Below are 26,758 nucleotides of genomic sequence, written 5' to 3' on the forward strand. Positions count from 1 at the left end.
TACTGACTCTGTAGTTTAAATGATGTGAAGCCTATTCATGCTCCCCTCAACAGTTTCATATGCCCCCCCCCCCGCAATGAGATGCTCTCAGAGCCCCTTACAGCCCTGAAGTAGTACATAATTCAAATGCACAATCTTGTCTTTATTGTGTATGTGACCAGGTAGGCTCATGCATCAAGATGGCCCAAGTGGGTATTTGTATCACATTCAATCTAAGTTGAAGCTGAAAAAACAAGCATAGTACTAAATGTTTCGCTCATTGCACCTGAAATTCTAGGTGTGACAGTTGAAAACACAATCTTAAGACAAGCATGTGGTCTACAGCGAAGAATAGGATAGGGTTCAATGTTTTTATTTGGTGGATAGAAGAGGAAAACGAGCAAATAACTTTGTAAAAGGCGATTTTACTATTTTAATAATGTTTTGTGACGTCACAGGAGGAGTGTCTAAATACCACCAGTTTGAATAAAACTACCTTTTTTAGATAAAAAATTATACAGGCAGGGAAGCCTTAGCAAATGGGCCAACCCCAGAGCCCTCAGGTGCGTAGGATGGGGACCAAGTGATGAGATTTCATACTATATTTTTGGAGAGTAAGTACATAATTGTTAAGCTTGTATTTTCCGGCAGGGGCCCCAGAACATTTCATCTGGAGTTCCATAATGCTGTCGTTGTTGGACAGAGGTTACATGGCTCTAAAACCCAAGCTCCCTCCAAATCAGGCTCTTTCATAGACCCCAAGGCAGAATGTTTCACGGGCCGTCGCAAAAAAAAAAAAAAATTAGCAACAACAACAACAAAGCTTATTAATTCATAGTTTAAAAAAACACACAAAAACAAGATCATCCCAGGCTGGAGCCCTGTGCACCACCCACCTGGGGCCCGTGGGGGTCGAGTCCCCCTAAAAACCAAGAAAAATGTACAGATATAATAAAGAGAGGGAAAAGTTTTGGTGAAATTGCTCACTTCCACTCAAATTAAAGCACATTCATCACCATCCACACAAACAAAACAAAACATACAAATCACTCCACAATACGGACGACTTGGACCACGAGATGTTTTAATCTAATCCATTTATTTTTTTTATTTGATTTTAATTTCGATAAAAAAAACTAATTTTTTCTCTCTTTTGAAATGCAGATAGCCATAATTACCATAATTTAAAATATATATTAAAATTTAAACAACAATTTTTTTTTTTTCGGATACGATGAATGATGCTATGTGATTGGCCAAAAGATACTTTTTTCGTGAAATGTTCTCTCATTGGTTGAGACTTTTTCCCCTCCTCTTCTATGGACTTGGACATTGTTTACCAAATAAATGTCCTTTTGTGAATGTGTGTTGAAGTTGAAATATTTCGAATTTTTTTAAACTCGTGGTATTTAATGAAGCAATTGTTTATAGTTGCTGGAAGCTTTAAAAGCCCCTCTTTTACAAATTATTTAAATACTTAAAAAAAAAAAATTCATATTTATCCTTTTAATTTATCTCAATCCAAAGAGGTAGACATGACTGAGAAGTGGAAAGGTAGCCTTGTTTATATTGACTGTGGGGAAGTTCTAGGAGCCTACGAGGGTGAAGTTTCGAATGTCGATTCAGTAAATCAACTGATTTCACTGAGGAATGTCCGACGGAATTCAGTGGCTTGCCAGCTTCCGGAGATAACGCTGAGGTGAAGATCTATTCCCCACCAAAAATGCTATTTCTAACATTGTTGAAAGAAACCGTTGTTTATAATATCGCAAAACACATTATCCATGTTGTTACATGAGATGCATCCATGTAAACATGGTGCCAAGTAGTAGTAATGAAATGTGTAAGAGTTGATGATGTGGTTGATTTGCGAGAGACTACTACTAAACTAATTATCGGTGTTGAATGTATAGGTTACCAGTAATGTGGGAAGTGTGTCCACGTTCTTTGCAAAGCTGCCAGCAACTAGTGGCATAATTACAGGGAGGGGGGGGGGTATATTGCTAGGCTTGGATCCAAGATGTGGTTGAAGGTGGAGAATTGAGAAAATTCTTTGAATCCATATTTTACAGGACAAATTTTTCCATGTTTTCTAGATCCTATGAGGGGTGATCGTTCCTATCTCCCCCCCCCCCACATGGATTTGCTCCTTAGCAATGACAGTCATCTTCAGCTGCAAATGGAGCCAGGGCAGACACCTTCAGCTTCAAATAAAGTGGAGACATTTTCAGCTTCAAATGAAATGGTGACATCTTCAGTTGTGGATGGAGTGAAGACAGCTTCAGCTGCGAATGAAGTAGAGGCAGACATCTTCAGCTGCGAATGGAGTGTCGACAGACATCATCAGGTGCGAATGGAGCAGAGGAAAGCTGATCCAGAGCGATGTGTTGGAGGAGCGATTTATTGTATACATGCATTGTATCATCCCGTATTTTAAGAGGCACAACTTTACTACATATTATTTGACTCGTGGGAGGGGTGATCATCTGTCCATGAATCCACACGTGATTGTAGCAGAGTGTGGTAAGTTTAGAGAGGTGGGCTAATTTGAGAGAAATAAATGGCAAAAAAAAGTTTGATAGGGTAGGAGCAGAAAAATTACCATAGTCCGCCATAAATCCGCCTCTGCCCCCCACCCCAAATAGAAAGGAAGGGACTAGGTCAACCAGTGACAGAAAAGTGACCTAAAGAGTTTGCAAGCTTGCAAATGACAAAAAAAGGGACATAAAGAGAGTCTTCTGAACCACAAATGCATCTTGTAAGCATTTCTCTTGGTAGCCAGTGACTGGTCAGTCATTTCTCAATGTGACTAATGTGCCGAGTGGCCAGACTGCCTGATTTATCACACATTCACAGAGGCAACAACACAAAGAAAACATTGTTTGTAAGGGCTATAGTGTGTCTTCTTGGAGGGTTCTTTGAAAGAAAAAAAATTATGCAAAAAAAAAATAATTACATTATTTGTAGGGCACCGGTATAGTTAGGGAACTAGGTGGAAGACTAAGCAACAGGGTTTAAACTACGGTCGCATTTTTCGCAAAATTCGAAAGAAAATCGTAGAATGCGAAAAAAGTAGTAGCCACTTTCGCAAAAATGCTTACAGGAGGTAGGCAACGTGTAGACATCCAACCATCAATCATTACATTAGGGGTCATTCAAGTATTACGTCAGCATTGGGGGGGGAGAGGGGATTTCGGATTTGCTGACTTTTGATGACAGGGGGGGGGGAGGTTTGAAGGTTTCTTACGTCATCAACCACCCTTTTTGAAGATATGAAATATTCTAAGCTGCTAACTAAATTTTGCTGACAAGGGGTGGAGGGAGCCAGTGTTTTGCTGACAAGGGGGGGAGGGTGTCAAAAATGGCTAAAAATCTGCTGACGTAATACTTGAATGGCCCCTTAGCATCATACCATTTTGCTAAAGCTTTTCCTCCCATTTTCACTTTTTTGTGAAAGGAATTTTTTATCCAGCTTAAACCCTGCTAAGCAACCTTATATATATATAAAGCTTTAGTCTTCCCCCCAATGTTCCATTGAATCCTATATATACACAAGATTCAGTGGTATATGCAGACCTAGTATGCACCTAGTGTACGGTAGCCAATAAACGAGCAATTGTTAAAAAAAAAATAAGTATGATAAAATATAATATGCTGCTCATAAAAAAATAATGGGTGTCTTATTTAAGTACGTATAGCTTCTCAATTTATCCTCAGTGTATCTATCGTAGAGATGCAAACTCATATGACTGAAAAGCGGTTGCTGGTGGAAACACTGCTGTTAATGGACAATGCCGTGACGCAACTCTCTTTTGAACTCAAAAGTGATGATGGCAAAATAACATGCCTTTTTCTCCCAGCAAATACATCCAGCCTATGCACCAGGACATAATGGAAAATATGAAGCAACGTTACAGAAACACTTTTATCGAAGGCTTGCTTTCATCTGATGATGCCATGGCTGTCAAAAAATTTTGGAAAAGATACAACATAAAGGCCGCTATTTTAAATGTCACCACTGCCTGGGCTGACCTTATATTGAAATTTATATATATAATTTTGTAAAATTATATACAATATGTGTGCATTATTCACTTTTAAAGGATTTTATTTTCATTTTTGTCTCAAGCCCGCAGTGAAATCACTTTATTGTACATATGTATTATTATGTATTATGAGATTTCTGTTATCCACATCACAGTCCTGGACGGTGATAGTTAATCTAAATTTCACTGTATTATAAATAACTTTAGAATAATTCTTATTATTTTCGATAAGAATATTCCCCAGCAATTTATAAAAGTATTCCTCCCAGAGAATATTATCAAGAATATCGTATACATAACTATATTATAGATAACAGAAGCATAGGAGAATATTTTCATCAAGAATAATAAGAATATTCTGAAGTTATTTAGAATAGCAGTAGTCTTTCCAGAGAATATTCTCCCGAAGATTATTCTCGAGAATTTTGCATCTCTAGTCTATCATAATTTTTTTGAACGCACCCATTGTGTTAAAATTCACGACCCAGAAAGTAAGTTATTCCATTTATTTGCAATGTTATTTAAAAAACTGATTCCCTGTGTGTGCAACACCACAACCTGGAATTATTCCTTACCAATCGATTCTGGTGTCCCCTTTTCGAAGCAGTTGATTTACGGTGTAGAAATAAATCATGGTCTATCCCAGGGGGGCAACAGCTGGCCCCATGAGGTGATCCCTTAACTGGCATTGTGGTGTCATTTTGACCCCAGCCTGTACTAATGCATTTTGAAAATCGACAAAAAAGAGATTTTCATTTATTTAAATATTACTTAATGTGTAAATAATGAAAATATGAACCTTACTACCTCTTATTTAGTTATATAGCCTACGTCATACAAGCAGGAAAAAACCATATTCAAAATTGTTTGAAATATCAAAATTGTTCATTTAAATCAGCGATTAAAAAAAAAATCATATGATTTAAATCAAGCTACCCTGATGGTGAGCCTGCCTTAATGCATGGTCTCAACCTGGAAAAGGTTTTGTCCTCTGGTCGAATGAATGCAGTACAAAAACACCCCCTTCCCCGATGTTTGCTCTGATATATTTTACCACATTAAAAATTAACTTTTGTTTTCGTTGATGCAAAAAAGAAGATATCTCCCAGCTGTTACCTAGTATAAATGCAGGGTTTCAAAAAGAATCACCCGATTCGAAATGCGTATATTATATAAGATATTGAACATAGACACTTAAGATTAATTTTATATTACCTAATCAAAGTTTTTTTTACAAACAAAATTAAAGGTGCTCAATATGTTCACCTTGGGATGCATGTCATATGTCTATACAGTAGTCAGATTCATCCCAAACTTTTGCGAGCATGTTTGCATTCACTGTGAGTGGATTTCTGTGTCCTACGTGCGAAACTCTGTTGGATGCGCTCCACATTTTCGTCCGACATGTAGGGATGGCCAGGGGATTTCCCTTTACACAGACAACCTGTGTCTCAGAGAGTTATGTATACCATTGCCTAATGTTCTGAGCAGTAGGAAGTTCATCACCAGAGTATTGTAGGCGAAAGCAGGATGAACAGTTGTTACAGACTCACTTCGCGAAGCTTAGAACACAAAACAATTTCTGTTGTGTAGTTGCCATCTTGACACACTGAAGTGGTGGCCGAAGGAAGAGCATTAGCGCTACCTGTTGGCAACTGTGTGAAACTCAAGATTTTTCTCTCTTTTTACCTATATATTATTCAATCAAAATGGATTAAAAGCTGAATAGTTATGATTTTTTTTTAAATCGGATGATTCTTTTTGAAACACCCTGCACTTTAGAAAATTATTTATTTTCAAATCTCTTCACGGAGCACCAAGAGAATCTCTGGCGGAGCACACTTTAGGAACCCTGGCGCTAAGATATGTTCCAACTTTTTTTTTTATAGGTCACGAGATATTAAAAATCTCCAGATAGTGAAATCTGCAGCCAAAAATATGCCAAGGAATAATCACGTGATAAGCCAGACACCAGATTCTGCGTTTTCTCAGCCTACCAATGCCCAGAGGGTCAATAATTTCTCTCATGTGTCTGAAGAGAATGTTAAGAGGAGGAATGAATCGTCTGTTGCTAAAATAAATGGTATGCGATCCTGTTTTTTTCTTTTCCCTTTTAAATTTAGCTTGGAAAAAAATTCTAATATTATATCAGGGCTTGACAAATCCCAGGCACCAGTTGCCATGGCGACTAAAAAATTGGGATTGGCACCTAAATCTTCTATGTGTAGTTATTGAATACCTAGATGTCTGAGGACAGCACAAGATTTTTGAAATTTATATCAGTACGTCTCTTGACTTGGGTGTAGGGGGGAGGTCACCAAGTCGCAGAAAAGCTGGGAAATATTATTTTGAGCATTTTTTCAGGAAAAAAATAATTCTTGGCTCCTAAGAAATTGGACTGGTGCAAATTTTTTTTTTTTTACGATTTGTCAAGCCCCGTGTTATATGTTTTATATTATTTATTTCTTTCCCCATACATAACTTTCTATTGAGTTCCGTCAGTTGAGAAAATCATTTCTATTAATTTCAATAGTATTATATAGGTGGGGTTCTCACAAAATTGTGAAGTTTACTTTAAATATATTTCACACAGAACTTTTTTTTGGTCACATTCTATTTATGTTCATTTCTGAAAAGTGTTGCTGCTCTGTTTTTAATCGTTTCATCAATAAATTTTTAAAATTTGCTCAAACAAATTGTCATTTGAAGGTTTTTAACAGCTGACTGATGCAAAGATATATTTAGGAAAGAGAGAAAATTCTACTGCCCTTTCGGGGAATCGAACCCATCTCCTCTCTCTTTCCGGGAGAGCACCCTAGATCATATACAGGCCTACCTAAATATATCAGTGCACATAAGCTCGAAGGAAAGATTGAAATGTTCATTGCCTTTGTAGCAGGGTTGTTTGGTTTAAACCACGTTGGTTTAAACCATGGTTTAAACCTTGATTTTAACCAAGTGGTTTTTTTAAAAAAACCACTTCGGTTTTTTTCAAAAAATCAAATAAAAGTTGCCTAAATATCATTTTTTTCCCTTGAAAAATATCATATTGGTTCATTATTAGCCAAAATGTTTCATTTTTACCATATTTTATATCCTTGGGGTACATTCTGATGGTATATCTTTAAATGACATAAGATTTTATAAGTGGTTTTTTTCAAAAAGTCTCATAAAAGTGGCCATAATATATATATTTTTCATATGAAGTATCTTAGTTACACTGCTGGCCACCATAAATGCAACACCCTGAAGGAAGCATGCAAATAATATGAAATTTACAACATGCATTAGCGGAGGTGAGACATGCAAATGATTAGAATTTCAGCGCAGACGCACATCACGCGCGCCTGTGGCGCCACTTCAAAGCGCTATTGAAGGCTTGGAGATTTCGACGATTTGAAGTACGGCGGTGTTTTTCTTGTGGTTTTTTAAAAAAAACGATCAATTATGCCTCGTAGAAAACAACGATCATCTTTTGATCAAGTATCCGAGTTCGACAGAGGAAGGATAGTGGCCTACCGAGATTGTGGATTATCTTTCAGGGAAATCGATAGTCGTGTTGGACGAAACCAAACAAATGTAATGCGAATATGTGATTGTTGGATGCAGGAGGGTACGACGGACCGACGTGTTTGATCGCATCCACCTCAGTGCACAACTTCACGTGATGACAGGCGTATTGTGCGTATGGCAGTGACGGATCGCTCAGCCACATCACGAACCATAGCACAGCACATTCAGTCTGTACCGCATCATCCAGTGTCTGCGCGTACCATTCGACACCGTTTACAGCAGAGTGGTCTGTCCGTAAGACGTCCATTGCTTCGTCTACCCTTGACGCAGAACCAAAGACGTCTCCGCCGCCAATGGTGCGATGAAAGAAGGATGTGGACGACACAATGGAATGAAATTGTCTTTACTGACGAGTCACGCTTCTGTCTGCAACACCACGATGGTCGGATTCGAGTCTGGAGACACCGTGGAGAGAGGATGCTGAACAGCTGCGTTATGCACCGCCACACTGGTCCTGCACCGGGTATTATGGTATGGGGTGGTATTGGATATCACTCTCGCACTCCTCTAGTACGCATTGCCGGTACTTTAAAAAGCCAGCGCTACATCTCCGAGGTGTTGGAGCCAGTTGTCCTTCCTTACCTTCAGGGCTTGCCCACAGCCATATTTCAACAGGATAATGCGCTACCACACGTGGCACGCATTGTCCAAAGGTTCTTCGTCAATCGCCAGATTGAATTGCTTCCCTGGCCAGCTCGCTCTCCGGATCTTTTGCCGATAGAAAACATGTAGTCCATGGTTGCTCAACAATTGACCCAGATTACATCCCCAGCTGCCACAACAGATCAACTTTGGCAACACGTGGAAGCTGCTTGGTCTGCTGTACCCCAAGAACACATCCAAAGTCTCTTTGAATCAATGCCGAGGCGTGTGGCAGCGGTGATCTCCAACAATGGCAGCTACTCTGGCTACTGATTTTGGCAGGAACCACACTTCACAGAGGTCTATAAATTTAATCATTTGATGCTTGGTCAACATGTTATCTACAAAATAAATATTGTTGCGATATCTCGTCTTTCTTGGTGTTGCAATTTGGGTGGCCAGCAGTGTATATACAAAAGCCAAAATTCCTCATTCTTACATTTTCTAACCTTTGGCTACATTCCGATGCTCTATCTTTAGCAAATTCATGAATAAGGATTGCATCACACATCTAAATGTAGTGGTGTATTATCTCACAGGGTTCCTTTTTCCCTTCACAAAGAAGCAGCTACAGTATTGACACCATCATGCTAGGGGCAGGTGGTCCTATAATCCAATAAAGGCCAGCTGTCCTTAAAGGACAAAGACTAGTGTACTAGTAGTTATACTACCTCACATACATTTTCATTTTCTTTCCCATAAGAAGTAGCACATCTCCTACTGTATATCTCCCAGTCTTAATATTCAATAGTTGTTTTTTTTTTTATACTTTCACACACACACTGTTAAGCCCAGTTAATCAAGGTTCTACTGTATAGTAGTAACAGATTTATGAAAAATAATCAGCTATGTACAGGGTGATTATAATTTAAGTTTTGATTCCAAAACTATACAATACGTACTGATCAGAATAACTTGAAAATTTGCATGGATACTCCTGAAGCAATGGAAGTTTCTTTTGCAAAAGAAAAAAGTGCAAAATGTGCAAGTAGATGATGCTGTACTTGGCCAGCAATATAATCTATTTTGTGCAACCACATCATTTCGGCACTTCCACAGCATCAGTGTGTGGATAGAACTTCTATCAAGATGCACATTGCAATACCAGCAAAGCAGCTGCTGAAGACCCATTTTGACAGGATGCACCTTAACCCTTGCAACTTCTGGCTGTGGGGGCACCTCAAAATGTTATGAACAGTGGTCAGATTGCGAACTTTGGTGAATTGCAATCTCCAGCACATTCCCTATATGTTAGAAGTTCCCCAGGAATATTAACGGGGTGGGGGGGGGGGGCACGTTCGGTTTAATAAAGCTGAATTGCAAGCACATCCACATTATGACCGTGGCATACTCCGATTCTGTTGTTGAACAAGAATTTTTGTGCTTTCAACTTCTCATAGCCAGAACACGCAGTGGACAACATATTTTACATTTCTTAAGTAAGTTGTAGTTATTTGTTCAATTACTTCGTTTTTTGTGATGTTGCCATGAATTATGAGCTCGTGAAATGCTATAATTAAGGTATCATTCTGCCATGACTGGCTATCGTTTCCATTCTGCGAGCGAATTTCCCACATGTTGGATGATGTCATTAATTTTACATTTTTAAGTATTTTTTCCCCTTTATCAAATAAAATTGAATTTTTTCAGGAATATTCATGTAAATTTTTAAGTCATTCTGACAATCGTTCTTTTTTTAGTGTTTTGAAATCAGAACCTTAGTTATAATCACCCAGTATATCGTAAATCATTGCTAATTAATCTGCATTATTTATGCTTCATTAAATGCATTATATTCACCTAATTTTTATTACTTTTTGCAAAATAGCTTCCTAATTAAGTATACTGAAAGTAACTGGAGAAAAACCTTTATATATTATATGATTAATAATAACATTAAAATAATTTTCAAACACACAGTAATCCATTGAGTTAAGCAAAAAATAATTAAATTGCAAAAGTTGGTTTTTGTTCAAATGTATTTATTGATTAATTAGCATGGGAATAGTGTTAATTACATTAATAAACATTTTATTTTAGTTAATTATCAGAAGTTTGAATGATTTTTCAGAAATTTCATTGTTTTTAATGTTAATACTATTTAAAACAAAAAAACCGGTTTAAACCAAAAAAACCTGGTTTAAACCAAAAAAACCCGGTTTTTTGGTTTTTTTCAAAAAAACCGGTTTTTTTACCAACCCTGCTTTGTAGTCTAGTGGTCTAGTGCACTCTCCCGGCAAGAGAGAGGATGTGGGCTCAGTTCCCCACAAAGACAGTAGAATTTTCTCTCTTTCCTAAATATATCTTCGCATCAGCCAGCTGTTAAAAACCTTTGTAAGGATAGCAGAGAGTGACATCATCCTTGGAAATTTTCATTTGTTAAGGAAATGTCATTTTCTTGGCTGTCTGTCCACATTTTTGGAATTTTAAAATGATAACTTTCTTACGTTAAAACAAAAATATATTCCTTTTTTTTAATAATATATATTTTTAGGACCAGTATATTTTAATGTTTAATTTTTTTCACTATTTTAAATATTTTTTATCAATAATTTATAGTCAAATAAAAAATTTTCTCAGTTATTTTTTTTTTCATTCATGACATTTGGAAATCATTTGTTCAAATCCTACAACACTAGTTGTCACCTATCAAATTTTGTGTTGAAAAGGTTAAGAGAAGAATGTAGCCATCACTTCATCACTTAAATATCAATTAGAATTGTAAAATACGTCACAAATTGGGTTTATTCAGGAAAAAAAGAGATGAGCATCTTTATTAAATATCCTTCTCCTGGCTTTTTTTTTTGTGAGAAATAAATAATTGAAAAACTGTTTTCACTTTACCATTTGATCATTTTTGTCTCACCATGGTCATTTTCTGCATACGAGGGCTAATTAGACCGGACCTACAATTTATTGCCGATTCTGAATGGCAGGCTTGTTTTTTATACTTGAGGGGTTATCGCACCAACCCCTCGATGGGGGACTCCTTGCGGTCTTGTCGCTGTTTTTGTTGTACCCCTGTGTCAGGAAATTTTTCTGACAAGGACGAACCGGGACAATTCATGACACCTCTACACATCCTTTGGTACTTTAGGCGAGTATCTTATCGACCTGGGCTACCGTGCCCACCATGTGTTTCAATTCATAGACATCTGTTATTTCTGAAAAGTGTTTTCAACACGCTTAGTTTCTGATCAGTGTTGCAAAACATGTAAAAATGCCTTTCTCCTGCCATTGAGTAACCAGAAAGAAGGTTCGATAAAAAGTTAAGGAGGGGAAGGGGCGCAGTAGACCAGGTTGATAAGATATTTGCCTGCGAGTTCAATACCCAGTTCGTGCATGTCAGAAAACTTTCCTGATACAGGGGTACAACAGAAACGGCGATGTGACTGCAGAAAAAATTGCTACCACAAGGAGTCCCCCATCGAGGGGTTAGCGCACCAATACCTCGACGAGTAATAAAAACAAGCCTGCCATTCAGAATCGGCAATAAATTGTAGGTCCTGGTCTAATTAGACCTCGCGTGCAGAAAATGACCATGGCGAGACAAAAATGATCAAATTAAGGAAGGGAAAAGAAAAAAAACATGAATTTGTTGGTTGCAACATCAAGCTGCAGTGTTGTTTCGTCTAAAGATTTTGCTTTGCAAATGCAACTCCTGCTCTCACAGAATAGAGACAAATTAAAAATCTTTTGTCCCCCCCCATAAAATTTATGAAAAAAGAGCAAAAACTGCAAAAAAAAAAAAAATCTAATTGACAAAATAATTGTTCAGAGTATCAGTGCTTGTCCACATTTAAAATAAAATACCAAAATAGATGGAACATGTTGCGATGAACTTTGCGATTGCCAAGCATAAATATCAAATTAAGTGCTGAAACAGGCAAAATGCCTCATCGGATTTGCTTACCTATTAACATAATTGAATTTGAATTAATTTTTTTAACCATGAATTTTTAACAAACTTTATTGCTATGTTTCATTTATTATCAGGTAAAGGAGTGTCCCTGAGACTTTTTTGGATTCTTTGGTTAACTTTTTGTTTTTGCTTTTTTCGATTTTTGATATATTTGGGAGAATGACCCATATAAAATTGATATTATTATAGAAAGTCTATATAGTTCTCTGTAGGCGGAGGTGGATCTAGACCTCGCTGTTGGGAGGGGTAAGTTTCACACTGTGAATAGGGTGACCATACGTCTACGTCCCGCATTGTCCTGTATTTTCCGGGACACATGGTTTTTTTTGTTCCAACCTTTTTTAAAAAAAATACCCTAGTTTTTTTGCTCAAAGTTTTCTTGAATTTGTTATTCAATCAGAAACATTGATGCAAATAATTTTCAACGGATTTATTGAATGTAATGTCATATTCACATTCTTCTTGGGGGGAGGGGGGGGGGGTGTGATCACTCCCCATGGTCCCGCCTCTGTTTGTAGATTAGTTACTAGATTTCCAACTCATAAAGTACCTGTAGGCACCCCGGTCTTGAACTTATTAGATTGGAATGAAAGCAGAACATTCTACCAATAATTTTTTTTTTTGCCTTTTATTAGGGCCAGACAAATCCCAGGTTGCAACAGTGACTAGGAAATTGGCATTGGCACCTAAAATTTTCTGTCTGTGTTTGCTAAATTGAAGTCTATGAAAGGCACAAAATTTCTTGATTTCATAGCAGTGACTCTTGTAACATAGGAAGGCAAAAAAAATATATTTAGGACTGTTTTTCTTGAGAACAAAATCATTCACAAAAGAAATGGTTCAATAATCATGGTTCGCTGCTCTGTCTCAATGAAGAGATAAAAGTAGGTGGTAGAAGAAGACCTTGCCATACTGGAAAATATGCATGTATGTGTTATAAATCTTACATGAAGTTTGTTTCTGTTTAATGCTTGTTATAGTGCTGCCATCTGCCTAATTTATTGACTTTTTTAGATTTGTTAAGCCTCATTGGGTGAAATCTTATCCTGGAAAAAGTCTATAAAATATAAACTATAGTACTATTGTGCATACATATGTACTACTAGCTATATAAAATAAAAGTATATACATGTCTTAAACACATTGTTAGGGAACCACAGAACCATGTTAAGGAAAGTAAACATTCCAAAAGTCATTGTTGAGGCCCAGAAACCATTGTCGCCTGACAGTTTTTTTCCCAACTCTGATGAACTTTTAAAGTAGCTTATCATTCAAGTCAGGTCCTTTTTGGTTTATATGTAAAATTTGGTGATGATCGGTTTAAAATTGTAGATATGTATAGAGAGCATACACACTCAAACAGGCAGACATACAGAAAATCAATTTTATATATATAGATTGTACAGATGAAAAAAATGATAAAATTATTGAGAACTGTTGCTTCATGTCGTTTGGTTGTAAAATTGAATCACATTTGGACTTCTGATCTGAGTAGGTACATTTAGATCTGCATTTCGGTTTTGAATTTACTTCTTCAAAATCTCTGCATGAAATAGGTGCCGAAGCTATATGTGGGGGAAAAAAATCTACCGGTTGGCCTTGCTTTTTTGTAGAAAGACATGTTTTTTGAAGCCTTTTTTTTCAATGCCAAGTCACGTTTAAATTACTCATTACTGAATTGATTTTTTTTTTCAGTAGCCTCCAAGAAGAAAACTCCAAAGAAGAACGATAGCAAGAAGTGGATGAGTGAAAGAGATGAGGCCTGTTTCAGCGCACCTGTGGATAGCAACACATTTGATACAGACTTTGATTTCGAGAAGAATCTTGCATTATTTGACAAGCGAGCCGTGTTCAGTGAGATAGATGCCCTGAATAAAAGTGAAAACAACATCCGCCTTGTTGATTGTAACAAGCGGAGTCAAGCCAAGTATAAGCACGATGAAAACATTCTCACATCTGAGACACCAATCATGAAGCAAATAGTAGTCCCATGTGCCCAGCACAAAGAATTTGTCACAGGTAAAGTTTGCCAAATGATTGAGAAACATTTATGATCAAGAAAGTTTTTTTGGATCGCGTAGAGTTGTAAATTGTAGTAAAATACAATATTAGGGTGAGTTTTTCAATATTTGAGTGTAAGTGCAGTTTGGAGTTTATATGGCAAATGATGAATGAAATAAATCACTGAAAAGTTGACCACTAGAAAGGTTTATTGAAGTAGTATTACAGTTGACGGTGCTTGTTGGAATCATAGATGATGTTACCATTCGAGTATTGTTATCACTTTTGCTAAGTACAGAATAGACCAATATCATAACATGGGGAAAAATTTGTTTGATTATTAGGACCACACACACACATGTACATTTTTTTACTTAACATTTTTTCATTTTGCGTATTTTTAAGCTAAGTATCTGAGCCAGACACATTTTTTCCTCTATAAGCTCTTGTTATCAATCTACTAGACCAGTGCTTCTCAACCTTTTTCAGCCCATAGTCCCCTTTGGACCATATTTTCTTCTCGTGGCTCCCCAGTCTTATCGAGGGCTCCTATCCCTCATATGAGACCTTTTCTACTCGAATCATATTCAGTCAGAACTAAATTTATAATGAGCAAAATTTTATAAATATGATCAATCTCTGGAACCCTGGGCCAAGCACAGATTCACATTGAATGTATTAATTCCACCTAATAGTCAAATTATATAGGAAAAATAGGTCTCTGTAAATGTGGGTTGTATGCATGGCAAACTCAACATCATGGGTTCTCTGATATAGTGATGTTTTAGGGGCACACACCCACACAAAATTAGCTGGTAGTGTAACAAAAGCTTGCACGTTTGCTACTTACACTCAGAAATCATAGCACCAGATCTATTCCTTTAGGACGCATGGAGATGAAGCCCTGGCTGTAAACACATGGGTTAAGGTTGCGCTAGTGTCATGGACAGCAATGCTAGATTCTGAAAATAGTCACATTATTTTTTGAATTTTTTCACTTGAAAGCTTTATTTCTTCACAGTTCCCTGTAGCCCACTTCACCACTTGTCGGGGCTCCACTTTCATCTGCTTTTCACCCTTCCCCCCCCCCCCCAGGACATCCCAGGACCGCAAGAGGACCATATGGCCCCAGGTTAAGAAACACTGTACTAGACTATGTAGGAGGTCAGAAGGCTCCTTCCTTATCAATGAAAATTTTCATACTCAGTTCACAATGTTCTAATCAGGCTGTAATATCCCCTATGATCCATGTATGTGTAGCATTGCTTTTGTGTGAAATGGCTTCCCTATAATGAAGGCATGTGCTAGAGGTTCTCCTGAGCAAGCTGAAAAGTCCCTTTTTTAAGTTCTTTGTCAGTGTGAACTTATCACATTCAACGTTTCTCGGCTGCAAGACTTTCATAAGGGATCTATGGGATGTACATTATAAAATGTATCATAATTCATGATACACTTTAGACAATTCCATTATAACTCCATTAAAACAAGATTTTAACTTGTTAGGGTAACAAAAATTTCTTTTTAAAACAATATATAAAAAAATATATATGTTTTAAAATTTACACAAAATGAAAAAAATTAGTTAAGAAAAACTAAATTTTCCTGTTACCATACGTCCTGTTTGACCAAATAGTATGTATGGTAGATGTCCTTATAATCTGGATTTTTTTTCCAGATAAAGTTACAAATTTTATTGTTATCAGACACCAGTCTTGATGTGATCATATTAAGCGGCATGCATTGTACTTAACCGTACATGTTCCTTGCATGCATTCCTCTGTGGAATTTCTAATGAATCAGCACATGCCGGAATGTGTTTTCTGAGTTGTGTGTTTGTGGCTTCTAATGTATTTATGTTGTCTGAGTTGTGCTTGTTTTGTCTTCTTGCTGGTGCTGCCATCTTTCTTCCATGTTTTTGAAAGAAGATGGTAAATGATTGGAAATTTTTTTCATATTATTTAAGTATCATGTTGTAGGTCTGCCTGCTCTTTGTAGAGACACTTTTTGAAGCAGGTATCATACTAGACAGGTGGCAGCACTTCTTAAACAAGAAATACACATCAATCTGTCATCATGAATACAGTAGTGCTGCACACACACACACATACTTCTAAGGCACATTTATGAGGTTCATGCATGTTGTAGTAGGTAGGTACTACACAGATAAATTTAGCATTGCTTAATTTGAAATTAAATTAAATTGGGCACAGTTTATCATCATGACATCCACTATAAAATCTTAAAGAAAATGAGATTTGAGAAGCACGAAAGCAAACATGCAACATCACAGAGTTTGAGAATATTTTCTTTGAGAGTTTGAATGGAGTCATATATAGCATAACAGAGAATTGCTTGAAAAGGATCTCAAAGTGTTTGTCTTAAAAAATTTGAAAATGCACATTATCACAGCCCAGCAACTAGACAGATCAATGAATTTTGCTCAGGTGGCAAGAACTTCAGCAGTCAGAGTTTCATTTGGGCCAAAACTGTATATTCTGAGGCCTTGAGTCTGGCAATAGCAACAAATGTGATGGTAGTAATTTGTACGCTAAGCATGCTTAACATTTCCCAGCCCAGTGCAATTTTTTTTCAACCTCTGAAAAAAACTGCTCAAGCTGTATTGACACTTATTGAAGTGTGACAGTACAGGAGTTCTTGACCTTGAAAGTTAAGAACGTGATTAGCCTGCATTTTAATTACACAAAAGCTGTGCCTAGGTCTCACACACTATTGCATTGGAAATTGACAGATAAATTTCACAAGTCTTTCACTATTGGTTTGCCCCAAAGCCGAATATGTCAAAAACTGACATATTTCACAGAAACTCTCAGAAACAATTTAAGGAATGAATAGAAAACACTATATGGAAATGTTTACACAGAGCAGAAGAGGGCTAGTTGTAGAACAGTGTAAAACATTATGCTTTGGGGCTGGTTTGTTGTTTGAAGTTCAATGATGAAACTTTATGATGAAAATGTTCATGGAAACATTCAGAAAAAGTGCACTCTTAAAATTTTAATGAATTACTTTTTGCCAGGGCTAGATACAGGTCGCCATGATGACAAAAAAATTGGTATTGGCGCTTAAAATTTTCTTTGTCTAGTTACTAAATTGTAGGCTGAGAGCAGCACAAAGTATTTGTAATTTATAGCAGCATATCTACCTACATGAAAATGGGTCACTATGCCCTGAAAAAGTCAAAAGCATTATTTTGGACTTCTTTCTTTGAGTAAAAAATTTTTTTTGATGACTAGATTTTTTTTTTGTGATTTGACCAGTTTTGCCTTTTGTATTTACCTTTGTGACAAACTTCTGCTGTTTATTATTTTTTTATACAAAATGAAATTTTTTTTTGTATTTAAGATGCATATTAACTGAGAGAACATCTTCCAGATTCTGGGCTCATTGTTCCTAGCGTAACAAAGGAATTCAAAGAAGCGCTTTTTCAAAAGGCAGAACTGCTTGGGATGTCTCTAGAAGTTCGAATAGAGATGGTGGGTCGTGCTGCCAGTGAAATGGTATTACAGCTGTTGGGTGGCTGTCACAGGTAATGAGATATGGTGCAAGTGATATTCGCACAATTCATTATTTTTTTTCCTTGCAAGTTCTTGTTTGAAATTTTGTTGAGTACTATTAGAACAATTTTATCAAAATCCATAATGTTTTCCAGACTATTGATCATAGCTCAGCGATAAATTTACAGAAAAGTTTGGACACACATTCTTTACACACAATTCAAATCAAAACTGTCTCTCAATTACACAAACAGGAATTATATATTTTTATAGACCTATTTTTGGTCTTTTCATCCAGTAGGCGGAAGCATAATGCAGGCATTTTTGAGTTGAAACCGGTAAAAAAGCAGAGCACCACTCTTATTTCACAGGCATTCAAAATTGATGCTGTTTGCAAGGAGCAATATGCTGCAGTCTAATTTAATTTTTTGCCAGAGTGAAACCACTGCAGAAACACATGAAATAAGCAAAAAAGTCTATGGTGATGATAAAATATATGCAGACGTTCATCCTTCTCCTCAACATCACCATGACAATTTTCAGCCCCACGTGGTAAATGTTCTGGTACAGCTTCTGCCAAAAACTGGCATTGAACGTGGATCTCATCCACCGTACAGCTTACAAAGATTTTTTTTATGCTTTTCTGCCTCAGTTAATGAATACAGATTTGACTAACAAACATTTTAGTTGATATGAATGCATGCGCTAACATGAAACAGATGTGTCGTGAGCTGAACTTTTTTTGCCAATCAAAATGAAACCTAATGACTAACTGTAACTCGAACGAGATTTATTTATTTCGTTGTCAGAATCGCTATCCAGATACACCTCCCTTTCAAAAAGATTCTGATGCCATTTCATGGGAAATGAATGATTAAGCTAAGAGAAAATGCATTTAAAAAAACTCAGACTTGAAGGGTTTCAGTGCATATTGTAAAGCTCTTAAAAACCAAACTGAAGAGTCTAGACATTCTTAAGAAGTGATTTTGTTTCATCTGCATGTGTGTGAAGGGAAATGAACTGACTATATCACATATCACACCACCTCACACAGTTTTTCTTCATTACATCTTAAAACCCAACTGCATAGTGTACATAAAATAAAAAGATGTTCAGCTTTTCATCCTCTTGCAAATTCCCCTTCATGCAATTGTGAAGTCGTTTATCTCAGCCTGTAGTCAGTATTTTTCCTTTTTTGCAGTGCTTCAGCCTTATTCATCATTATCGTTTTGAGAAAAGTACTTCAAAATTTTGCACAGTTCTTGGAGAAAATCAAATTAAATCCCATTTCGGCTCACAAATGTAATTCCAGAATGAATTATTTGTGTCAGTTGAGGTCTCACCAGTATATTTTGTTCTAAATAAGTTTTTTAGTTCATGTATAAGTGTAATTGTCATCCATATTCATTGCTAGAATTAGTTCCCCTTTTTTCAGCCTCTTTTAGGCGATTTCCTGTTATGGGCTCTGAGTTAGTATTTATGAGAAAATATAAATATGTTTTTATATTTAAATAATTTGTTCTGTTCAATAAAGCTAGAAAACTTTAGGCATTTATAGCCCATACTACCACATCATTTATAACTAAAATGACAATTAATCTTACTCACTTTACTAAGTGTGATAGCCCACATGTCAATAAGACATCCAGCTACTTTGCCAAAGCATAGAGGTTTCAAGAATTTAGTGCCATTCACTTGTCAGAATCTTGCCTGGCACTAAATCACATGAGCAAGGTTGCAGGTAAAAAAAATTTTTCATTTGTCAATATTGAACCTACCTAACAACTTCTTTTCCTCTCCTTGGGAAAAAAGATGGTAAAAAATTGTATCTTATGTTTTTTGTGGGGGCATATATATAGAGGTTTATATACCTTTGTCCCATATTCCTTTATATGGCGAATGAAGACAAACTGTCTTTGTGTGCGGTATCATATAAACTGATTTTTAGCGAAAATCCTTGCTGGTATTGTACGTGCTTTTGGATTTTCCATGTGAACAGGGCTTAAGATAATCATACAGCACATTGCTATTGTGGGAAGTTGTACAATAAGTGGTTAGTGCGCCAACCTCTTAAGGAGAGACGAAAGAAAAACTGTTTGGAATCAGCTTTAAACTGCCGGCTACATCCTGATCTAATTAACTTTTGTATGTATAAAAGGCTGTGATATGAAAAAAATGACCAAATAACTTTAATTTAGAATCTTTCTATTTTTTAGTTAATAACAAACTGAAAATTTTCTTGTGAGCATTGATATTTATTTCAGGGTATGCTGATTTAAATCACAAAATTTAAATTTCATTTTTCTTTATTTGATTCCAATGATATTGAATTAAAAGTAACATAGTAGGGTTTGTATGTTATTGAAATGTGCTAAAGTTCTTGATTAAAAGAAATATAGAAGACCAGCTATAATACCCGGCGCTGCCCGGGTTTTCTTCAATGAGGCTTTTTGGATCACGTGATGTCTCCCTCTCTCTTTCTTTGAGGGACATACAAACTGTGTCCACGTAAACCAATATAGTGACTTCCTGCACGACTCATGAAATAAACAAATCTAGATTTAAAGAAACGTAGAAATGAATATTTTTTTCCCCTTTTTCAAGGGGTGCTAGGTATTTGGATTCCTCTCCTTTGAACTTCAAGTTATTCATCTGCCTTTTTCTGCTTCCAAAAATGCTTAATTAAAGCTGTGGAATTTCTTCGATGTACTTTGCGGCCCCATAATTAATTTTAAAATATCCTAAACTATATAAATTTATGCTGTTGAATATTAAAAGAATACGAAGACATTAATTTTCATGCTTGAGAAGATATAAATAGAAAGTTGAAATCAATGCTATTGCATGGATATCCAACTCAAAAGTAGGTCCGGCTAATTACTTCATATTTAATTTTCTTGGCTTCGTATCTCTAAGCAAACTCAATCTGTCAAAAATGGAGAATTCAATGCAATTTTTTTAAATTATTGATGTGTGGAAAACCCCCACTAAATTTCCTCATTTGTACAGTAAAATTGACAATTTTAACACTGATTTCTATGGAGGTCATCCTTTGCCTGACCCTCAAAGTGATGCTGATGATGATTCTGATGTCCATTCAAAAAGCCTCATTACTGGGAGGATTGAAAAAGTGGCAAACCATTATAAAGGCATAAACTATTATAAATATACTGGCAGTATTAAAGAACTGACAAACCATTGTAAAGGCATATACACGTCTGAAACACATTGCTATTGAACCATGGTAACCAAAGTAAACTTCCAAAAGTGATTGTTGAGGCCCAGAAACCATTGTTGCCTGACGGTTTTTCATCCAGCTCTAACAAACTTTTAAAGTAGCTTATCATTTAAGTCAGGTCCCATTTGGTGTATATGAAATATTTGGTGATAATAGATCTAAAATTGTAGATTTGTATAGAGAACACACATACACACAGCAAATCAATTTTATATATATAGATACACTAGTTATAATACCCGGCGTTGCCCGGGTTTTTTTCAATGAGGCTTTTTTGGATCACCTGATATCTCCCTCTTTCTTTGAGGGACATGCAAACCGTGTCCAAGTTCACCAATATGGCAACTTCCTACGCGACTCATGAAATAAACAAATCTAGATTTAAAGTAACGTAAAAAAAAATATATATTTTTTCTTTTTTTAAAGGGTGCTAGGTATTTCGATCCCCCCCCCTTTTTTGAACTTCAAGTTATCCATCTCTGCCTGTTTCTGCTTCAAAAAATGCTTAATTAAAGCTGTGGAATTTTTTCGATGTACTTTACGGACCCATAATTAATTTTAAAATATCCTAACCCACATGAATTTATGCAGTTCAATATCAAAAGACAACACGGAGACATTAATTTTCATGCTTGAGAAGATGTAAATAAAAAGTTGAAATCAATGCATGGATATCCAACTCGAAAGTAGTTCCGGCTAATTGCTTCATATTTAAACTCCTGGGCTTCGTATATCTCTAAGCAAACTCAATATTTCAAAAATCGAGTAATTAATACAATTTTTAAAATCATTGATGTGACAGAAAAGCCAACCAAATTTCCTCATTTCTACATTAAAATCGGCAATTTTAACATTGATTTCTATAGGGGATCACCCTTTGCCTTATCATCAAAGTGATGCTGATGATGGCGTCTATTCAAAAAGCTGTCATTACTGGGAGGATTGAATAAAGTGGCAAACTATTATAAAGGCATAAATATTATACATATACAGACAGCGTTGAAGAAATGACAAACCATTGTAAAGGCATATACACGTTTTAAACACATTGCTAGGGAACCACGGTAACCAAAGTAAAAGTTCGGAAAGTGATTGTTGAGGCCCGAAAACCATTGTTGCCCGACAGTTTTTTGCCCATTTGGGGCACTTGCCTTACTCTGACGAACTTTTAAAGTAGCCTATCGTTTAAGTTGGGTCCCATTTGGTATATATGCAAAATTTGGCGACGATCGATCTAAAATTGTAGATTTGTATAGAGAACATACATACACACAGACAGACAGACGCACAGAAAATCAATTTTATATATATAGATACACTAGTTATAATACCCGGCGTTGCCCGGGTTTTTTTCAATGAGGCTTTTTTGGATCACCTGATATCTCCCTCTTTCTTTGAGGGACATGCAAACCGTGTCTAAGTTAACCAATATGGCAACGTCCTGCGCGACTCATGAAAGAAACAAATCTAAATTTAAAGAGACGTAGAAATGAATAGTCCCCCCCCCTTTTTTTAATGGGTGTTAGGTATTTAGATTCCCTCCCCCTGAACTTCAAGTTATCAATTTCTGCCTGTTTCAGCTTCCAAAAATGCTTAATTAAAGCTGTGGAATTTTTTACGGGGCCCATAACTAATTTTAAAAACATCCTAAACTATATGAATTTATGCAAATAAATATCAAAAGACAATACGGAGACATTAATTTTCATGCTTGAGAAGATGTAAATAAAAAGTTGAAATCAATGTTGATACAAATTGTTTTTTCGGGTTCGCAGACCGTCGTCCGTTTGAGTTTGTTCTCAACGTTTCCCCAACACTAGTGGTTGGCATCATCAGGAGAATTGATAAACTGGATCAAAGTCAAGTTTTCCGGAGTCTCAGGTTGTATTTATGCACATAAGTGGCTTGAACTACACTATTGTTTTGCGATTGGTCAGTTGATTCTATGGCTGGCAGCGTATTGTAAACAGTTGTTATGCTGGTAGAACCTGATTGGCCGAGAGATGTGGAGTTATCTGATTGGCTGTTGTCATCATTCTGTTGCTGGACCTTGAAGGGGAAGGTTCTTGTTCTTCTGAGAGCTGGTGTCCAGGATCTGCTCAATTTCAAAGTTTCTTCTCTTCTATTATAGCTGTTTGTGTGCTTGTATATTTCAATAGCCTCTCTGTAGATTCGTGGGAAGAAGTGGTCAACATTAGCTATTACCTGTGTTTTGCTGAACTGTACACTGTGGTTGTCGTAAAGCGCATGCTCTGCCACCGCCGACTTTTCTGTTTGGCCCATTCTGCAGCATCGTTCGTGCTCTTTTATTCTCGTGGCCACAGATCTTTTTGTGGTTCCAATATATACCTGACCACAGGTGCACGGTATTCGGTAGATCCCCGGTGTTGATAGAGGGTCACGGTGGTCTTTTGCTGATCGCAGCATTTCACATATTTTTCTGGTTGGTTTGAAAATGGTCTTTATACGATATTTTTTCATGACCTTGCTGATTCTTGCCGTCACTCCAGGGATAAAAGGCAGCACAGCTTTTCCAATTGATTGTGACTGCTCATTTTCCATTGGTGATTCCTTGATGGAGCGTAAGGCTTTCTTGATGTCGTCTTTCGTGTACCCATTAGAGCGGAAAACTGATTTTAAGTGCTCAATCTCTTTACCTAGATCTTTCCCTTCACATAGTCTTCTTGCCCTCTCGATCAAGGTTTTCAGTACGCCTCGTTTTTGGTGAGGATGATGATTGGAGAGCTTATGCACATATCTGTTGGTGTGAGTGAAGAAAATCTTCACCGATTCTTGGACCATCTCAACGGAATCCATCCGAACATCAAGTTCACTATGGAAATAGAGAAAGAAGGACAGATCCCGTTCTTGGACGTTCTGGTCAGCCGTCAAGGTCAACGTTTAGGCCACAGCATTTATCGTAAGCCTACTCACACCAACAGATATGTGCATAAGCTCTCCAATCATCATCCTCACCAAAAACGAGGCGTACTGAAAACCTTGATCGAGAGGGCAAGAAGACTATGTGAAGGGAAAGATCTAGGTAAAGAGATTGAGCACTTAAAATCAGTTTTCCGCTCTAATGGGTACACGAAAGACGACATCAAGAAAGCCTTACGCTCCATCAAGGAATCACCAATGGAAAATGAGCAGTCACAATCAATTGGAAAAGCTGTGCTGCCTTTTATCCCTGGAGTGATGGCAAGAATCAGCAAGGTCATGAAAAAATATCGTATAAAGACCATTTTCAAACCAACCAGAAAAATATGTGAAATGCTGCGATCAGCAAAAGACCACCGTGACCCTCTATCAACACCGGGGATCTACCGAATACCGTGCACCTGTGGTCAGGTATATATTGGAACCACAAAAAGATCTGTGGCCACGAGAATAAAAGAGCACGAACGATGCTGCAGAATGGGCCAAACAGAAAAGTCGGCGGTGGCAGAGCATGCGCTTTACGACAACCACAGTGTACAGTTCAGCAAAACACAGGTAATAGCTAATGTTGACCACTTCTTCCCACGTATCTACAGAGAGGCTATTGAAATATACAAGCACACAAACAGCTATAATAGAAGAGAAGAAACTTTGAAATTGAGCAGATCCTGGACACCAGCTCTCAGAAGAACAAGAACCTTCCCCTTCAAGGTCCAACAACAGAATGATGACAACAGCCAATCAGATAACTCCACATCTCTCGGCCAATCAGGTTCTACCAGCATAACAACTGTTTACAATACGCTGCCAGCCATAGAATCAACTGACCAATCGCAAAACAATAGTGTAGTTCAAGCCACTTATGTGCATAAATACAACCTGAGACTCCGGAAAACTTGACTTTGATCCAGTTTATCAATTCTCCTGATGATGCCAACCACTAGTGTTGGGGAAACGTTGAGAACAAACTCAAACGGACGACGGTCTTCGAACCCGAAAAAACAATTTGTATCAAATGATGGCCGCGAAAACCTTATAGACTATTGAAATCAATGTTATTACATGGATATCCAACTCAAAAGTAGATCCGGCAAATTATTCATATTTTTAGTTTTCTGGGCTCTTCATCTCCAAGTGAATTCAATATTTCAAAAATCGAGAATTCAATTTAATTTTTAAAATTATTGATGTGGCAGGAAACCTCCCCCCCCCCCCCCCACTAAATTTCCGTATTTATGCAGTTAAATCGGCAATTTTAATACTGATTTCTATGAGGATCACCCTTTTCCTGACCCTCAAAGCGATGATGGTGATGATTATGACGTCTATTCAAAAAGCCTCATTACTGAGAGTATTGAAAATGTGGCAAACCATTATAAAGGCATAAACTATTATACATAACTGACAGCATTAAAGAAGTGACAAACCATTGTAAAGACATAAACACGTCTGAAACTCATCGCTAGGGAACCACGGTAACCAAAGTAAACGTTCGGAAAGTGATTGTTGAGGCCCAAAAACCATTGTTGCCGGACAGTTTTTTGCCCATTTGGGGCATTTGCCCTGGTCTGACGAAATTTTAAAGTAGCCTATCGTTCAAGTTGGGTCACATTTGGTATATATGCAAAATTTGGCGACGATCGATCTAAAATTGTAGATTTGTATAGAGAACATACACACACACACAGACACACACACAGAAAATCAATTTTATATATATAGATACATACAAAATTTGGTGAAGATGTCCAAAAATATAGATTTTTAAAGGGAATGCACGCGCATGCACACACAGAAAATCAATTTTATATATATATAGATACAGGGCTTCCATAATTAAGCCTACAGGCAAAACCAGTCATCAGAAAATTGTGAAATTTTGTGGAGGACTTCATGAAGTGATGGGAATTCGTTTCGGGGGAAAACATTAGTTGCAGATGTTGCCACCAGGGGAGTGTTTCACTTTGAATACCTGTAGTAAACATGTATATTTATGTGATGTCACTCAATAGCTGCTATAAAACCTAGAAACATTCGCAGAGATCTTGTTTCTCAATGTGTTTGCTGCTCACAATGATGATAAGTTTATGAGATGCACTTTCTTGGTCAAATTGTTTTACCAAAACTGCAATTTCGCAGTAACTGCTTTACAGAAATATCAGACTTGGAAGAGGATTCGAAAAGTTTAACGCTCTCTTTGCATTTCCCAGTTCAATTGTTATTTTGTATCCAATATTATTCATTGTACAGATGACAACAATGAATTAACAAACCAGTTCGTTCATTTAAAACATTTATTCAGTTAAATATTAAAACTCTCATTCTCAATGTAACACTTTTTCCGACACTTGGTTATCACAATAAATTAATTTTTCTCAAACATAACAATTAACTAAATCAATAATCAGAAAAATCTCACCATTCGTTGAGGTGATTCAGAGAACATTTATCATGATCACATCATCTGTATCACTAGTCATATACATCAGTCAGATTACAGTCCAAATGGAGACAGTTTGGGGATGTTCATGACAGTCTATACATTGAGTGTTGAACAATCGGAGAGACACCAGAACCAGGGTAGTGTAGAAACACACCAAGAGGTATCTGCTCAGGCTACCAGTCAACCATTGAGTCGATGTTAAGACCAAGACTATATCGAGGCATATCCAGAGGTATTCGTTCAAGCTATCAGTCTAACCATGGAGCAAACGACAGAACCAGGATGATGTTGAAGTACACCTAGGGTTATCCGGCCAAGCCACTGGTCAAACCATAGAGCAGACGATGAGAGATCACTGGGCATATGCCTCTGTTTAGGGATCGACAAAGCGGAACCCGTCCGGGTCGATCTAAAATTTAATTTAAAATCATGTTTCTACCAAATAAAAATTAAAACTTA

At 36.9% G+C, this 26,758-nt stretch overlaps 2 protein-coding genes across 6 annotated transcripts in view; one reads left to right on the plus strand and one right to left on the minus strand.

The window, feature by feature from the left end:
* Cog1 (conserved oligomeric Golgi complex subunit 1) overlaps nucleotides 1-1,040 on the minus strand; it is a 50,489-nt gene extending 49,449 nt beyond the window's left edge. For 3 of the 4 annotated variants that reach the window (XM_089247604.1, XM_089247603.1, XM_089247602.1), the window contains exon 1: nucleotides 967-1,040. The gene's annotated coding sequence lies outside the window, so the exon portion shown is untranslated. The remainder of the gene's footprint in view (nucleotides 1-966) is intronic. The other variant, XM_089247601.1, reaches the window with a different exon arrangement.
* Nucleotides 1,041-1,298: 258 nt separating this feature from the next.
* The window catches only part of Edc3 (Enhancer of mRNA-decapping protein 3), a 38,391-nt gene continuing 12,931 nt past the window's right edge, over nucleotides 1,299-26,758 (plus strand). Inside the window, exons 1-4 of one of the 2 annotated variants that reach the window (XM_089247605.1) lie at nucleotides 1,299-1,678; nucleotides 5,915-6,108; nucleotides 13,858-14,181; nucleotides 17,557-17,710. In XM_089247605.1, the coding sequence (XP_089103731.1) occupies nucleotides 1,515-1,678; nucleotides 5,915-6,108; nucleotides 13,858-14,181; nucleotides 17,557-17,710 (836 nt within the window). In that variant the 5' untranslated portion in view covers nucleotides 1,299-1,514. The remainder of the gene's footprint in view (nucleotides 1,679-5,914; nucleotides 6,109-13,857; nucleotides 14,182-17,556; nucleotides 17,711-26,758) is intronic. The other variant, XM_089247606.1, reaches the window with a different exon arrangement.

The sequence above is a fragment of the Pholcus phalangioides genome, unplaced genomic scaffold (assembly GCF_987345545.1).
Source record: "Pholcus phalangioides strain wild (caught in Gottingen) unplaced genomic scaffold, Ppha-v1.0 ptg000018l_1, whole genome shotgun sequence".
NCBI lineage: Eukaryota > Metazoa > Arthropoda > Arachnida > Araneae > Pholcidae > Pholcus > Pholcus phalangioides.